Source organism: Dreissena polymorpha, chromosome 11 (assembly GCF_020536995.1).
Source record: "Dreissena polymorpha isolate Duluth1 chromosome 11, UMN_Dpol_1.0, whole genome shotgun sequence".
NCBI lineage: Eukaryota > Metazoa > Mollusca > Bivalvia > Myida > Dreissenidae > Dreissena > Dreissena polymorpha.
Genome location: NC_068365.1, coordinates 56,714,731 through 56,733,693, shown reverse-complemented (window position 1 = coordinate 56,733,693; position 18,963 = coordinate 56,714,731). Strand labels below are relative to the sequence as shown.

General features: G+C 34.7%; 1 protein-coding gene across 2 annotated transcripts in view; it reads left to right on the top strand.

The window, feature by feature from the left end:
* The window catches only part of LOC127850937 (dystrophin-like), a 241,431-nt gene that overhangs the window by 65,333 nt on the left and 157,135 nt on the right, over positions 1-18,963 (top strand). For both annotated transcript variants that reach the window (XM_052384339.1, XM_052384338.1), the window contains exons 29-30: positions 15,344-15,492; positions 15,849-16,103. In XM_052384339.1, the coding sequence (XP_052240299.1) occupies positions 15,344-15,492; positions 15,849-16,103 (404 nt within the window). The remainder of the gene's footprint in view (positions 1-15,343; positions 15,493-15,848; positions 16,104-18,963) is intronic.

The following is an 18,963-nucleotide window of genomic DNA, read 5'->3' as shown; positions in this document are numbered from 1 at the left end:
TTCTGTGTCAATGCATGTGGGGGTATACGTGACGAAGCTCTAGTTTTATTGTGCACTTAGTCTAATCAATCCAGTTTTCTGTATGTCAACATGATACTTTTAGATATGTTGTTGTTACAATGTAGAAGTGCAAAATTATATTTTTCTGTTTGTTTCATTACTTGGTACAGAGTTATGTACCCTTGACAGTTTATTCAATAATTTAACAAGAAGCTTGTATTCTTTGTGTGATCAACGTGAAATAGCAGTGGACAAATTTTTGAAATTCAGTTTTATTAACAATACTCAAGTTTTGCACCTGCTTGAAATGACCCATTTTGCACCTGCTTGAAATGACCCATCGTGAATGTATTTGTCATCTGCTATGACTTTTCTACTCAAGATGAGTAGTATTTTATTTGGTTATGTTCGATTATTATGCCCCCTTTCGAGGAAGAGAGGGTATATTGTTTTGCAAATGTCGGTCCGTCCACCAGATGGTTTCCGGATGATAACTCAAGAACGCTTAGGCCTAGGATCATGAAACTGTATAGGTACATTGATCATGACTGGCAGATGACCCCTATTGATTTTCAGGTGACTAGGTAAAAGGTCAAGGTCACAGTGACTCGAAACAGTAAAACGGTTTCTGGATGATAACTCAAGAATACTTAAGCCTAGGATCATGAAACTTCATAGGTACATTGATCATGACTGGCACATGACCCCTATTGATTTTCAGGTCACTAGGTCAAAGGTCAAGGTCACAGTGACTCGAAACAGAAAAATGGTTTCTGGATGATAACTCAGGAATGCTTACGCCTAGGATCATGAAACTTCATAGGAACATTGATCATGACTGGCAGATGATCCCTTTTAATTTTCATGTCACTAGGTCAAAGATCAAGGTCACAGTGACTCGAAACAGTAAAATGGTTTCTGGATGATAACTCAAGAACGCATATGCCTAGGATCATGAAACTTCATAGGTAAATTGATCATGACTCGCAGATGACCTCTATTGATTTTCAGGTCACTAGGTCAAAGGTCAAGGTCACAGTGACAAAAAACGTATTCACACAATGGCTGCCACTATAATTGACAGCCCATATTCTATTCATTGTATGTGTGTGTCCAAAAAACTTGGTTAAAGTTTGATAACTTTTGCAATATTGAAAATAGCAACTTCATATTTGGCATGCATGTGTATCTCACTGAGCTGCACATTTTGAGTGGTGAAAAGTCAAGGTCATCCTTCAAGGTCAAAGGTCAAATATCATTGTATTTTTCTTTCCTAAAACTTTAACCCATTTATGCCTAGTGAACTCTCCCATTCAGCTAAATTGGATCCATTTATCATGACTGACAGATGACCCCTATAAATTTTCAGGTCACTAGGTCAAAGGTCAAGGTCACAGTGACAAAAAGCGTAATCACACAATGGTTTCCACTACAACTGACAGCCCATATGGGGGGCATGCATGTTTTACAAACAGCCCTTGTTTTTAAATACTGATTAAACTTTAGATTTATTACATATCAAAAACCAAAAAAAAATTCAGCTTTAACTAATGTTTGGGCTTTTTATGTCCCCCACCACTATAGTGGGGGACATATTGTTTTTGCCATGTCTGTTGGTTGGTTTGTTTGTTTGTTTGTTTGCTCCAACTTTAACATTTTGCCTTAACTTTTGCAATATTGAAGATAGCAACTTGTTATTTGGCATGTATGTGTATCTCATGGAGCTACACATTTTGAGTGGTGAAAGGTCAAGGTTAAGGTCATTATTCAAGATCAAAGGTCAAATATATGGGTCAAAAATCACTCATTTAATGTACACTTTTGCAATATTGAACATAGCAACTTGATATTTGGCATGCATGTGTATCTCACTGAGCTGCACATTTTGAGTGGTGAAAGGTCAAGGTCATTCTTCAAGGTCAAATGTCAAATATATGGGGACTTAGTGTTTCACAAACACATCACTTGTTCTTGCTAAAGGCTGTTGATATTCTGGGACTTGAATCAAAAGTCTTGCAAAAGATATAAATGAAAAGTAATACATAAATATTTCATTTACATCTTTGTATAAATTTACCTGCGTTTTTGTCTTGCAAACCACTAGCCTGACCACCTTGGTTACTAAAAAGTTTCAGGATAGTAGAAATTCACTTTTGTATTTAGGAATGACTCAATAAAAAAGAGATTGTTTGTTCTTCATAAGATTTGAGTTAATGAATCAAATAAGATAGTAAAAACTGTTTTTATTTCATCTCTTGTGTTAAGGAATAAATTCAATTTCACATGTCTGTATCTTATAATGTTATAAATGGGGATATGGAATGCAGTCTTGCACATGGATTTATTGCATCTGAAAGGGCCACTTCTTCTTCCTGACAGGCACTCTGTCAGTATCTCTTCATTACCTCCTATAATATAGCAGTATTCTTATGATTGGCACCAGCTTGCATGAAACTTGGTAATATCCTCCTTGTGGAGTAAAGTGAAAGTCACACAAACTCCACCTTACCTTTCTGAGAGGTCAGAGAATACTACACCCTACCTTTGGTAGAGGTCAATTGGGTGTTTGGATGTGCTTTTAGCAAAGAATCTGTTGTCTGCAATCTCAGGTTTGAAAATGAAGCCAGCATTTTTTTAATAAGTGTGTCATCTATATGCAGAGAGTTGTGTGCATCTGTGAGTTATGTAAAATACCATGGAAGTGGTCATGTGTCGGTGGTAAAATAGTGGTATGATGCCTTGAGTGCGATCTAGAAGATAATAAAATATCATGGAGGATTGAAATTTTTATTTTCGTTGGAATTGGTCACTTGTTATCCTGAAAGGAATTGGTGAGATGAACCTAGCGATGAAGAGCAATTTTACTTAAATACTTGCATTCTGTAATATGGTAAAATAATTATTTTCGCTAAAACTTACAGAACAAATGAGACCGTAGGATGATTGTAGTGTGCATGATATAAATTGATTATATACAGATAGTTAGAAAGCGGCAAATAAGTACATATATATAGTATCTGTTTCAGTGTTATCATTTTACTATGAATTAAATTGTTTTAACAGTGAATATTTGGATAGCTTCTAACCTCTGGGAAACACTTGTCCTGTTTAACTTGTAATCAACTACTGAGCATTCTAACAGACCTCATAGTTTGGTAAAACATTGACCTTGTCAATTACAGCTAATCAATTAGTAATGACAAGAGCAGGTATGATATTTTATGTTCTGTTCAACTACATAAAGTATGGAATCTTTTGTATTTGATTGTTATTTTTAAAAAAATGTATAAAAAAACTTTCACTTCTAAGGTGAAATGTGATTTTTGAAAGAGGTGTATGTTTTTTGCGAATTAAGACTTTTATTTTCATAGAAGTTCTGCCAAAGACAAACATTAAAAAAGGAAAGCAAAAAGCAGATGGACTGATGTTGATATTATGTTTCGGGAGATATTGGGAGATGACATTCACAGAGATACTTTTAGGAAGAATTTCGACTAATTGATAAAAAGTTTGCAATTGTAGCAAATATATTCAGAACTTTCTTTTTCTGGAGCATAGATTGATAAACCATTTGAAAAAATAATTTGAGAGCGCCAACCTGCTTAGCAACATGGAACCGTGGAATTTCCGAACTCTCCAGAGATTTGTCTGGTTTGGATAATTGAATTAATGACAGACCTATATGCTGAGAAATTGGCTGTTAATTGTACGGAATTGAAGTTGTGTAAATAGTTTAAGAAAATTTGTAATCAATTCGAAAGGTGAAAGGAAAATGCAGGAGGCATTTATGTTGCAGTTTTAAGTGAATCATGATTATTGAAGGTGTGATGTGCACCTTTAGATTTTATAGTTTAATTGTAACAGTTAATAGTTTTTGTATTATGTGTAAAATATTTTCATGCTCAGTCATGCTTATAACATTTTAGTGAAGAAATTATTCATATTGTTTTAACATAAAGATTATGTACAAGAAAATATGGATAGATGTTTTAAAGTAAAATCCTCAAAATGGAGTTGAACAATACATCACATAAAACATATGAATATATATATATTTTTTGGGGGATGAAATAAGTGATGAAATCGATATATTTAACTGGAAATAAAGTGAAATGAAGACTATATTTATTTTGCATAGAATGTTTCTAGAAAATGACTGTGAACCCATAAGGGCAAAAGCACCGTTTTGAAAACAGTAGCGTAATTTGTGTTCAGTTAGGTTTCCGTTGTTTTTAAGTATCATACATATGACAAGATATGTTCTGGATAACTCATATTCATAAGTGAACAATGGCATTTATTCCAATCAAGTGTATCCATTTTTATATGGGCCTATTACCCCTCAATGATCATAACGAAGACTGAACAATAGCCCCATCAGTATGTGAACATTGAAGTTTTCTTGAGTTGTGGCCCTTGTGAGTGTTATAATGGGTGCCACAGATGAGATTATTTCGCTTGTGTCAGCCTTGACCTTGCTGTTGAGCCTGGTGTTCCTCTGCCTTTTGGCGGCCATATTGGGCTTTGGAATATTGGTACTGAGAAATGTAAGTATCGAAATGAAGCCCCTTTGTCTTTTGTAATAATTCACAAACCTGATGTTTTTTTCCAATAAAAAAGAATTAACTGTTTCCAATTTGTTATTTTGGAAATGACCAGGAACAGATGTGTATTAGGGCTTATCCTATCCAGAAATGTTTTAATGTGCATTTCGTTTTTATTCAAATGTCCAGTTTCTTATAAACAACTAATAGGGACACTGAACAGGCATACAACATAATTTGTGATGTATGCACATCGGACACTGTTCTTATTTAATTATAACAGCGGATTAACAATTGAAATCAAATGCAGGTCACATTTACACACTGATTTATAAAAAACAGGCAGAAGCGAAAGATACTTTAAGTAATTAGTATATTGCCTGTGTATAAATTGTTTGAATTTCTTTTTTTCTTTCATTCTTTTAAACTGCTGTTTACATTTTAGTAGACAGTATTTTAATTGACATTGCCTACAAATAAGACACATATAGAGTTTAAAAAGATCAATAGAATATAAATAAATGTAGCATTTCTCTCCGATTCTCAGCTTCATCATAACAGTTGCTCTAAACCTTGTTAAAATGTCAACATGCAATTTTTAAACTTGTATCATTTTATTTGTGCTGTTTATTATATCAGATAAATATTGATTCACAAATTTGCTTATTTTTTTTATAAGAATTGACAGAGAACATGTTTTCACACTAATGTATCCATAAATTGAATCCATGTGGGCAGTTTAAGTGTCAATTAAGATTGGTCCATAAAACATCACGGACATAAGTGCCAAGTAATGCTACTAGTATCACTAAATGGTAAAGGCACTGGCTACTGAATACTGAATAAGTACTTGGACGTAATAGAGATAGATTTTAGGCCCTAAATAAGGTGGCGTATAGCAGTCCGTCTGTCTGTCTGTCTGGCATTCTGTTGAGTTTTTTTCCTTAATGCTGCATGCTTTGAGATATTTACCTAATTCTTGTTATGTGCGTCTACCTGCATGAGTTACCGATCATGTTCCAGTTTTGTTCCATTCCCTTGATTTTTTTGCAAAGTTATGGGCATTGGACTTAGGAATGTTCTTTAAAAAAACAAACTTTTCTGAATGTTCTTTTCCCTGAAACGCTTTAAGATACTGACCATATTTTTTGGTGCGTGAGTCTACCAACATGATCTACAGATCAAGTTCTAGTTTTGCTTTGGTCCATTGATTTTGGATGAAGTTGCTAAAAAAATTTTGCGAAACACTTTCAGACTTTCAGATATTTACCCGATTTAGTGTGTGTGAGTCTAGCTGCATGACTTTCAGATCAAGGTTGACTTTTTTTTTACCTATGTGGGGTTTTGAGATTAAAGTGGAATGAGGGGACATAACTGACACATATCGTGTTTGAAGATTCAATAGACTGTCAATGTATGGTGTGTTATTAGCCAGATAACTTGTAGGTAATGATTGGTAATATTATAATGTCTATGGCTATTGTAGTCAGATACTTTGGATACATTAGGGTTACTTTAACAAGTATGTGTTCCACATTCTGACGGCTATGCTCGCCCAAGCAGGTATCTATAGGTAAACGGCATCAACTATGTCAAGTAAATTAAGAAAAATGAGCACACATAAAAGGAACCATCATAGAAAGAACAAAACACTACACCAAACACAATAGATCAGCTTAAAAATGGTTTCACATCTTTCTGTCCACACATCTATCATCCCATACAGGGTGCATCTTTATGGCCTTTGGGGCATGTAATGAACTTGGCATGCATTGTGAAACACTACCGTGCTGGAGAAAGATATATACAGGATTATCTGTACTATATAAAAATTAATGCAGTAATTATCTCACCTCATCTTCGCATGTGGTCTCATGTGGGAAATAGGCCAAGGACCAGCTTCCTCCTTGCGTCTTTTGGGGTCTGGGTTAGTCCTCCAGGCGTTTCGGGTCTGGGTGAGTCTCTTCAGCTGTATGCTGTTTGGCCTTTATCTAGCAAGTTTATTTTTGAAGACTTGACGCCATCTTTTATAAAATGATTCTGATTATGCTCATATTCTTAATCAAAACATTCAATATTGCCCAGGGGAATAAGAGTTCATTGTGTTGCCCATTTGATGCCAGTACATTAACTGCAATGTTTCACTTGACATATATACAACATAACTATGAAAATCAACAACAACATCACGCTGCTAAGAAGTACAAGTATGCCTTCTCTCAAATCAACAGTCATATTGCTAAGTATAATGATGACTACAGTGACGATATAGCTGGTAAATGTGACTGAGATTATGTATAAAATCCACGAGGTCTTTACTTGATGACAATTTGAGGAGATATAAACGAACCATTCTTATCATTATGCCAAATATATTCTGGTTCACTGGAACAGCTTCATATATAGTGCAAGGTGCAGTGAATAAGTTAAATATTAACTAAAATTAATTATAACAATTAAAACTTTTAACTAAACAGTCTGTGAAGCTTATATTTCATCATATTTATTTTTATTTTCAACCATAAGTATTATTAACCAAACACTGAAGGACGACAGGCATGCATTTGTTACATTTCAAAAACATGTATGCAAAATGTGTTCAAAGCAGTGTACAGTCAATCTTGTGCTTGTGACCACTTGAATTAAGCGACTTTTGTCTTATGCGACCACTTTAAATCCCGCCCGAGCGTTTCAACTATATTTTCATATTGTATTAAGCGACTTTTGTCTTACGCGACCAGCGACCGCCGATGTTAGTGTATTTTGATGCCCGAGTCTTGAATTAAGCGACTGCTTTAAGGTAAAAGTGGTAAATCTGTTGACCGTTCAGGAACAAATCAGTGTTGATTGTTTATCTAAGCCGATAACATGAACGATCTCATCTTTGTTTTACTTTCACACCAGCCATTTCCTTTGTCTCGATGACCGGTTCTGACCGGTGTTAATGCTGACTGCGTATCAATTTTTGGTGTCAAATAATACAGTGAGGTATTGCCAACAGTCTACGGGTTAAAGAGTTTACTATCTGGGACGTTAAGTGACAAATTTGATCGCCGATTTAATTGCAGAAACAATGCGCCTACGCTACAAATATTTTCACAGTGTTCTCGAGAGGTGTAAAAAATGAACTATTAATCGGTAACATGTAGCGAAATCTGTTAATAAAAAAATGTAATTGTTATTATGCTAATTAGTTTGTGTTAGCAAATTTTCCAATCAGGCGTGTTTATTTAGTTTTAAATCAAGGTGTTTTATTTATTTCCCTAGGTACCATAATCAAGTCAGATATATAGAAGCTAAAATGCAGAAATTACAATGTCAAAACGGAAAGTATTAAGGTTAAATGAGAAAATTTGGGTATTGGAAGTGTCGAAGAGTAAAAGTGCACATACATTTAATCGCGAATGAGTTTGGAGTCGGAAAAACCCATTTTCCGTGCAAACCATTTACGTTGTATTTAGAATAAGAGAGAGAACAAATACAACTTATCTTAAGTAAAAAATTGTTTTAATTATTTAATTTATATTTAGATTAATTTGATTACAAAAGCAGAAATTACTGTGTCAAAAGGAGATAATCCGATATCTGGATTTAAAATCAAAGGTCCACATTCATCACAAATGGCCTTTTTTTATTTAAAGACCATTTCATTAAAAGACCACTTTTGGTTACTCCCTTTAGTGGTCTCTAAATACAAGATTGACTGTACTTCTTTGTTTAATTGTTGCATCTTTAATGTCAAAGATCTGATCAACCTCAACTTCAATTGTCATTCTTGGCAAATTTCGTAGAGAATTACCTAAAACTGATTACATATCATCGTTGTCTGCATTCTGTGGTTCATTGTGAATACCAACACTCTTAAGTTCTTAATGTCAGTTTCTGACAATTTTGATAAATCCAATGTACGTGTCTGCCTATTAACTAACTGCTTGTGACCATTCTTTTGTATTTTACCTGAATCAGACTGTTTATTTTTTTGTTCCTTTCGAACTGTTACTATTACTTGCTTTTGGTTTGTTTTTCGTATTGCTTCTTTATGAATATAAGTTCGAACTCTCTCCTTTTGGACTTTTTCTTTTGTACTGTGGACAGGACAACTGATTTAATGTGCTTAAAATATTAGCATTAACATTTTATTTTCGTATTTTAAAAATCCGTTAAATGAAATTTCAAACTTTCTGAACTTTCTCTTTTTGGGCTTTTTCTTTTGTACTTTGGACAACTAATTAAATTTGTTTAAAATTATCATTAAATTTTTATTTTTATTGTCTAAAAATCCATTAAGTGAACTCTCAAACTATTTTTGATGTAACAAGACTTTGTCTCCTTTTGGAGCTCACATTAAAATTTGAACTTCTATAAACAAAAGAATTGTAAAAAAAATGAATAACAAAGAAAATTAATTAATTAGGACGATGTCCTCAGTTATCTCCCATAATTCACTTACCTACCTATTCACTATTTCAACACCATAATAAATAATACTAGTGTGTTCATTTGAAATCAGAGGAATTTAAGAAAAATTAATGTGTTTAACTTAAATCAGTGACAGTCAAGGAACTTCAAAATCAAGCTTGGTAACTTTTCAACCTTTGGGCATCTGCAAGTTTCATTTTAATTTCTACCTGTACACCATCCATCTCCAATGAAGGTATGCCTCGGTTAAAAAAATGAAGCCCACTGTCAGGAATTCAACCACTAAGCCTGTTTTCATAAAAACAAGGTCTGTTGTTAATTAAGTAATAAAACAAATATTCCGAAGTTTTAACATGGTAACATATATCTTTACTATTGTCTGATTAGGCTTTGATTGATTGTTGTTCGGAGTCTGGCAGACAGACTTTCTTGGAGTTTTTGGAATGACAGCTGGTACTCTTTATCAGAGAGAACTATTTTGTATTGTTTGATTTATTTATTGTTATTTAAGTGATTCTATTCTTAGAAAGGCATGCAGATTTGAAGTGGCTTTTTTTTGCCTCCAACTGTTGCAGGTCTGTTGTGTAATCATTTAGGTAAAAAATGAATTAAATGAATTACTAGAACTTGAACAATTAAAAAGCAGTACAATGGTTGACAATTTGAAATGTCAGTTCCATGTTTTCTGTCTGTGTTAATTTTAGTAATAATTGACTAAGGTAGTTCATAGCCAAGTAATGTCTGCTGGAAGCAATATATTACTATATCAGTTATTGGTCAAGTTACATCTCATGGAAGTCAGTAATAATTGACTATGGTGGTAGCTCATAAAATCCAATCATAATGGACTATGGTAGCACATGTTCTAGTGAATTCATCTTAAACATAGTTGTTGATGTGAGCTGTTTTGATACATAATAATGATGCTGACAGTATGTTCTTGCAGGAATTGCCAATTTTGGTGTAGTTTATCTGGATAAAACATGTTATAATAAATTAGCATGCACATAAATTGGATATGTTCAATAGACAGACATCTGCATAATATAATATTGTGCAAGGAAACTCTATAACTATGCCATCAATCATGTGTTTCTCATTGCTCCAAGATCCTGTCACCATGTTGCAGTTGTACTTGCGACATTAATATTTACAACAACAGGTGCATTTGTGGAAAAAAATATATTGACAAGTTTTTGTAACAACAACAACAGGTAGAATATTCTTAAGACTATGAATTTAAGCTCGACTATTATATATGAAATATATATAGTGGAGCTATCCTACTCACCCCGGCGTCCGCGTGACCGTCTGCGTTAGCGTCTGCGTTAGTGTGCAAATGTTAAAGTTTTCGTACTACCCCAATTATTTTCATTGTCCCTTGACATATTGCTTTCATATTTTGCATACTTTTTTTACCAACATGACCCCAACCTATAAACAAGAGTAGACAACTCTATCAAGCATTTTGTCATAATTATGGCCCCTTTTCCACTTAGAATATGCAGCAAATGTTAAAGTTTGCATACTACCCCAACTATTTTCTTTGTCCCTTGACATATTGCTTTCATATTTTGCATACTTGTTAACCAACATTACTCCAACCTATAAACAAGAGCAGACAACTATAATAAGCATTTTGTCATAATTATTGCCCCTTTTATACTTAGAATACACACATGTATGCATATTATTGATAAATCTTTGTTAAAGTTTGCATACTACCCCAAATTTTTCCTATATCCTTTGACATATTGCTTTTATATTTTGCATACTTGTTTACCAACATGACCCCAACCTATAAACAAGAGCAGACCACTGTATCAAGCATTTTGACATTATTATGGCCCCTTTTACACTTAGATAATTTAATATTTTGCTTAAATTGCCATAACTTCTTTATTTATGATCACATTTTATTATTACTTTGACAAAACAACACTTACCTGAATACCACAATGGATTCCACCCAAACAATACCCCACGCCCATACCCAGAAACTCTCTCCCCCCCCATCCTCCCCCCCCCCCATTTTTTTTTTTTTTTAAACATCATCTAATAAATTACCACACCCCACATTATACCCACCTCTCACCCCCCCCCCCCTACCGCCCCCCCACCCCCCACCCCCCCCCAATTTTTTTTTAAAACATCCTCTTATAAATAATACCCCCCCCCCCCCCCAAGAAATTTTTTTTTTCCTTTTTAGCTCACCTGAGCGATAGCTCGGGGTGAGCTATTGTGATAACTTACCGTCCGGCGTCCGTTCGTCCGTCTGTCTGTCTGTCTGTCTGTAAACAATTTGTAAACATCTTCTTCTACTAAACCATTGAGCCAAATTCAACTAAATTTCATGTGGAGCATCCCTAGGTCATGGGACAAAAGTATTGTTAAAAAAAATTTGATCACATAACCAAGATGGCCGCCATGACCATATATGGTAAAAACCTTAAAAAATCTTCTTGTCAGAAACCTCTCATCAGATTTTCAAAAAATTTCACAGGGATGACCTTTGAAGGCTCCCCTGAAAAAGTTGTTCAAAGAAATTTGATTCGTCAAAAAACATGGCCCCAGGAGCTCGTTGAACTTTGCATGTTTATTCGTTTTTGCCTATTTTGTGAAAACTTTCAAAAATCTTCCACATTTTTTGTCCGATCCTTTCCAAATTTGCACAGTGTCTTTATATCAATGAGGACACGAACCCTACAAAAAATGAGCATTATTGGTCCATGAAGTACAGAATTACCTCCCCTTGAATTGAGAAAATGGTGTTTATGCAATAAAGTCCAAATTTTTCATCCAATTCTTTCCAAACTTGTTTATATATCAGATTCAAGAGAATAAAATTTTCTTTATTATGGTTTTTCTTTCATGAAAATCCATAAAGGATAAGTGTTATTAATCGTTGCTTAATTAATGAACAATGCGAATTATCGGTATTGATTTTTTTCCTGACATGCCCTCCCAGATATTAACCGCTTTCAGCTGTAGACTGTGCATCAATACATCGCCGTGTTATTGACCTGAAAAATTCATACGCAGTCGGCATTAACACCTGTCATCGAGACAAATTACTGATGTGAAAACAAATCGTACATCGTAGAGGATTAAATAAACAATTACATCTAATTAAAGATTAAAGAATGCTGCCGATTTAAATCAATTTGAGTACTTTTTGCGTATATTTGATGCCGAATGGGAAGCTGTGTTTAGACTTAAGTTGAGAAAAATGGCAACGAGATACTTGCCTATTGGTAGCTAAAGAAACTTCAGCGTACAGTTTATAATGGGTGGCCATTCCCGGCTGTAGTCTAAGGGCGGGTAGTGAACTGGTTGAGAAAAGTGGAAGCTTGTGGAAAAGCGGTTTGAGAAGTTTGTAAGAAAACCCTGAATTATCAGTCTTGTGGGAAGAAGGCATTGCGTCTCCACGCAGAAGGCCCTTATCACATAAAGAATATAAGAACCATCAAGACCAACCAGGTAGGGTTTTTATTTTTAACCAGGTTTTCCGAAGGAAAAAACTGGTTATTAGATTGGCGAATGCGGGCGGGCTGGCTGGCTGGCGGGCGGGCGGAACAAGCTTGTCCGGGCCATAACTATGTCGTTCATTGTCAGATTTTAAAATCATTTGGCACATTTGTTCACCATCATTGGACGGTGTATCGCGCGAAATAATTACGTCGATATCTCCAAGGTCAAGGTCACACTTTGAGTTCAAAGGTCAAAAATGGCCATAAATGAGCTTGTCCTGGCCATAACCATGTCATTCATTGTGAGATTTTAAAATCATTTGGCACATTTGTTCACCATTATGGGACGGTGTGTCGCACGAAAGAATCACGTCAATATCTCCAATGTCAAGGTCGCCACGACTAAAAATAGATTAAAAAAAAAAAAAAAATTACAAAGGGGGTTAATTTTGTTTGTTCATTTTAAAAGTTCAGTTTGAGTTTTCTCCCTTTATCAGATTTTTTTTCACAATGAAAACCTGGTTTTGTGACAATTTTGTCCCTTGTTTTAAACTAACACCCCGAATTTGGTCGTTTTTTCTGTTGCTAAAGTTTACTGTTTAGGTTGTTTTGCATCAAAAATCGGCAAGATAGATCTAGCAAATTTGCCAACTTTTTTATATTAATAATGTATGATTCATTGATTGTGAGCTTTTAAAACATTTTGACCTTTGAATAAAGCATAAATCAGGAAAAGAATTTTAACAGTAATTGAAAATACGATCAAATACGCCATTTTTGCTGACTGGGACAGGTCTTTTTTAGTTAAATAAAATGTTTTATTGTCCCCAACATATGAGCCCAGCAGCAAGAAATGTTTTTTTTTTTACTTTTTGTAAAACAAATATGGGCAACCTACCGTAATCCAAATTCACCGACACCTTAATTCGACGATGTTCTATTTTTATCGATTAAATGGATGATTATTGTCTTGGAATCATTTTAAAGTAATACAGCCGAGTTTAAAATTATTATTTTGTGCTATTAAACATTCATTATTTCTTAAATTATTTGCTAATTATTGCTTCATGTAACCGTTACATCGTCAAATTTGGGTCACACCAGGATACAATTATTTAGCATTCAAACAACGATTGGGATAAAAACTAGGGGAACCCATGCTGAAATTTTCAATTTTAACTGTTTAGCAGAAGCCACCATACCCAATTTTCTTAGGTGTATGTGGAAGCTTCTGGCAGCATGATTCTGTGAATATAAATGGTGACATTTGATTCTGCATTAATTAAACATGTATTATTGACTTTTTTAAAGTATGTGTGAAAAATATAATTTGTAACCACTGTTACAGGTTTTATCTGGTTCTTCAAAAGCAACACCTGCAGTCGAGTCCATGCCAGACAGAGGGTGCATGTGAATGAATTGCCTTTTGACTAACTTTGTGTTCTTTATCAAATACATGAAGATTTTTAAATATATGTGTATGTTGTTTTTTTAAGAAAATAGAATCACCAGAACAAGTACAGGCACCCTTTAAATGTGTCGAATCCAGGAGCATCTGGGGGCCTCTGGCCCCCTTGTCCCCTGGACCCACCGAGGGCCCTGCGGCCCCCTGGCCCCCAGCTTTAATTTCAGGATTTTCAAAATATCCAACTTTGACCCCTGCAAATGCTTTGCTAAAACTTTGGCTACAGTTTCTAAAATTTGGCTACACAAAATTCCATTTGGCTAAAATGTTGGCCACAGAAATTTTTGGGCAAGAGGAGCCCTGTTTGGATTGTATTTGGGTCATCTGGGGTCAGCAACTAGGCACTAGGTCAAATAATAGAAAAACCTTGTGTAGACTATAGAGGTCACAGTTTTCATCAGATTTTATTGAAATATAGTCAGAATGTTTGTCTTGTTAAAATCTGGATTGGGATTGACTTTGGGTCATCTAGGGTCAAAAACTAGGTCAGATTAAAAAAACAAACTTTTGTAGACAGTAGAGGTCACAGTTTTCATTAAATCTTTATGAAATTTGGCCAGAATATTAATCTTGATGAAATCTGGGTTGGGATTGTATTAGGGTCATCTGGGGTCAAAAACTAGGTCAAATCATAGAAAAACTTTGTGAAGACAATAGAGGTCATAGTTTTCATATGATCTTAATGAAATATGGTCAGAATGTTTATCTTGATAATATCTGATTTTGGATCGTATATGGGTCATCTGGGGTCAAAAATTAGGTCACCGGGCAAATTCTAGTAAAACCTTGTGTAGATGAAAGAGGTCACAGTTTTCATCACGTCTTAATGAAATTTTGTCAGAATGTATTAATTAATGAAATTTGGCTTGGGATTGTATATGGGTTTAAAAAAAATTAAGTTCATGAAGCAAGGTTATCAGGTGAGCGATTCAGGGCCATCATGGCCCTCTTGTTATATTTTTGAAAGATCGTCTAATAAATTATTGAATATGAAACATTTCCCCATGATGGCTTACATTATACTGTCAAGCACTTGAATAGTCGAGCGTGCTGTCCTCTGACAGCTCTTGTTTTTATTTGAATTTATCATTAAAATGTTTTATAGTTGATGTTTTTTATTGATGCTTAGTATTAACTCATTGCAAAGTTTGCACACAACCATAATGATTATGATAAAAAAAATACACACTTATAAATTACTTAAAATCTTCATGGTGTTTAATTGCATGTCTTCCTGCTTGTCTAACAATGTGTGCATTTAATGTGATCTTGCCATTCAAATAAATTTCTCAGAGAAAAAGTGTCCATCAAATTGCAACTGATCTATTTCATAAAATAAATCTCAAGATTTAAAAAAGTTAAAAATATCATATTCATGTGGAAAATTCCATTTCTTTCAAAAAATATAATTTTTTCAAAATGAATCATTCATTAATTCCCTCTGCAGGCATTTGAAGACGAGTTAAGACGACGTCAGCGCGACCTTGAAGCCCTGCACAAGCAGGGGCAACAACTCCGTGAGCAAGGGGCAGCAGCCATAGCCGAGCCAGAGATAGAACGCCTGCAGAGGCAATGGCAGGACATCAGCAACCATGTAAGATATGCAATGTCTTAGGCTCCTTTCTTGCAATGAAGACTAATGCTTTTGCAGTAGTGGACAAACCCTTTTCCCACCCTGAACAAATGCTTTTACATCCCTGGACTAGTGCTTTACAGTCAACGGACAAACATTTTCCCTCCCTGGACAAATATGTTTTCCCTCCCTGGACAAATGTTTTGTCTCCCTGGACAAAGGTTTTCCTTCCCTGGACCAACGTTTTCCTTCCATATGATTAATCCACAATTGTACACTTTTTATTAAATAATAATCATACATGTATCTGCATATGAACACAGTATAAATTTAGAAATCCTAGACAAATATAAATATTAGTTTAATTTTTCTTGCAGGTTGCCATGATACAGTACCCACCAGTCACCATGGCAGCAGGCGACCCTCAAGGTCATGGGCAGGTAACCAGGACAACCACAACAGTTGTGCAGTCCAACATAACAAGGGCCGGGTCTCCAAGGTCAGCGGCACAGTTCAAGGTCGACGCCAGACGGCTCTCTGATCAAATTGCGGACATAAATCGGCAGCTTACTGGACCGGAACTCGGAGGAAAAGATTTCGATGATTTTACCAAGCAGGAGGATATTCTTAAGGTATGGACACTTTAAAATTAACATAAATTATTTTAGTGGATGACTATTTTTTTTTCCCATGCTCATAATTATTTGTCTTCCTGCTATTAATGGGCATGACTTCATTTGTCTAATTTTACTCAACACGAATAGTTGTGCTTCCACATAGGTAATTTTATTACAAGACACTTTGGTTGTTATAATTTTTGAATCTCTGCAATAACTGAAGTATCATATTAATGAGCTTGTTTGTTGGTATGTCATAATAACAGTTAATGAACATATACATGCAGCATGATATAGCGTATGTGATGTTAGTTGTACACATTTCCTGAAGAATTTGTATGTTCAGGTGCTATATGACTGCTTTACAAGTGTTGCAAGTCACATTAATGTTTTGATTTGGTCATTATCATTCACCTTATCTAATTAAAGGATTAATACCATTGTTTATCCCTTTCCTGCTCATAACCAAAGTAAAAATGGCTATGTGCAAACAGCATTAAACCAGAACAACCTTTGAGTAACTCACAGTCTGTTCAGGTTTTAAGCTGTTTGCTGCTCATCAGTATCTAAAGGTTGGAAATAAAGCCTTTAAAACTTGAATCTAGTAAGAAAGGTCTTTAATTATTTTTAACTTTCAAAGCATATGCAATATTAAAATCTTATCATATACACAATAACTATCAGGCTTATTACCCATGTGCTTTTCAACCAATTTGCCAATGGCAATTATGGACAATTATTACATAAGCTTTAACAAAAACCATTTTTTATGCCCCCCTTCGAAGAAGAGGGGGTATATTGTTTTGCACATGTCGGTCCGTATGTCCATCCGTCCACCAAATAGTTTCCGGATGATAACTCAAGAACGCTTAGGCCTAGGATCATGAAACTTAGTAGGTACATTGATCATGACTTGCAGATGACCCCTATTGATTTTCAGGTCACTAGGCAGTGTTTTTTTTTACTGTTTTAGGAATGGGGCCGGGTCCCTTTGGATTGGGAAAATTCGGATTGTTTTGACTAAAATTGGGAAATTAGTGTTGTTGTTGTTTTGCTAAAAAATGCCTCAAAATTGAGGATACATGTGTGTTCAGTATTACATTTACTAAGGTTGAACTTATATGGATGGGAGATGAACAAGATATTGAGATCTAAAAAAAAAATTTTTTTTTTGTATTTTTTTTTTGTGGAAACCTTCCATTGGGAATTTTTAACTCCCATTTGGGAAAAATATATACTTTTTCCCATTGGGAATAGTTCCGGTTACCGGACCCGATTTTGAATGGAAAAAACACTGCTAGCTCAAAGGTCAAGGTCACGGTGATTCAAAATAGTAAAATGGTTTCTGGATGATAACTCAAGAACGCTTATGCCTAGGATCATGAAACTTCATAGGTACATAAATCATGACTCGCAGATAATCCCTATTGATATTCAGGTCACTAGGTCAAAGGTCAAGGTCATGGTACCATGACTAAACTTAGAAAAATGGTTTCCGGATGATAACTCAAGAACGCTTACGCCTAGGATCATGAAACTTCATAGGTTCATTGATCATGACTCGCAGATGACCCCTATTGACTTTCAGGTCACTAGGTCAAAGGTCAAGGTCACGGTGACTTGACACAGTAAAATGGTTTCCAGATGATAACTCAAAAAAGCTTACACCTAGGATCATGAAACTTCATAGGTACATTGATCATGACTCGCAGATGACCCCTATTGATTTTTTAGGTCACTAGGTCAAAGGTCAAGGTCACAGTGCCAAAAAACGTATTCACACATTGGCTGCCACTACAACTGACAGCCCATATGGGTGGCATGCATGTTTTTCAAACAGACCTTGTTTTACATTATTTCCTTGTTCAGTACGTAAGAATTGTTTTCTGTGTGTAGATTATTCATAACTAATGGATAATTATCTTAAGTTGTAAGTAGATCTCTAAAATAAATCTTTAGATACCAAACAAATCTAACAGATCTTTTGCATGTCCTTCATCTGGTTAAATATTTTTGTGTAAAAGCAAATGGAATTTTAAAAAATCATACGTCTTGTACCTTGTGAAAATAATTTGAAAATTGTTCTTTAATTTTACAAAAATCTTTTTAAATGTTCTTTATTAATTAGTGGATAACATTTGACATAGCTCAGAAATACTGATGAGATAGATTCACCATAGGGAGAAGAGATGGATAAGAGATGCTTATCCTACATGCAATGTAGTGCTGTTTTGACATTAGTCTGGCAGATGATTGGCATGGCTGTTGCTGCTTGGTGTAGATTTTGTTTCACCTTCCATTCATTTAGTCCCCAGGGCGGTGATTTATTTGCTTTGACATCTTGAGTATGCTTAGGTAAATAACAGAACTGTGTGTGACCCACAGGTTAAATCTCCTGTGCAGGTAGCAAAGCATCCTGATAATCTATGGTGTAGAAACATAACTTTTACATTATCATGGTTTCATGGATGAGGAAAGAATTCTGTGATTGTACCAAACAAAATATAGTTTAAACATTAAATTGAGTCTTTGGTTTTACCTTAATGTGTATATTGAATGAAAACATTACTTTCAACATTTTGTTCTTATAATGTTAACATTGTTGAAATTGTGTTTGCATTTTGTGGATAACACAAACAAATATAATGATAAAGATATGATAATTTTTTATCTTATGACATAATTATATCCTTTTAATTTAGAGCAAATCATTTATTTTTGCATCTACCAAACATTGTTTATAGTTTGCTATACTAACAATCTCTTTAGAGAAATTCACTTTCTTTGCATTGGAATAACCTTTTCTTAAAGTTTTGGCATACCATTAATTTTGAGTTTTAAAGATATGGTTAAATTTAGTTAATAAGGGGACATT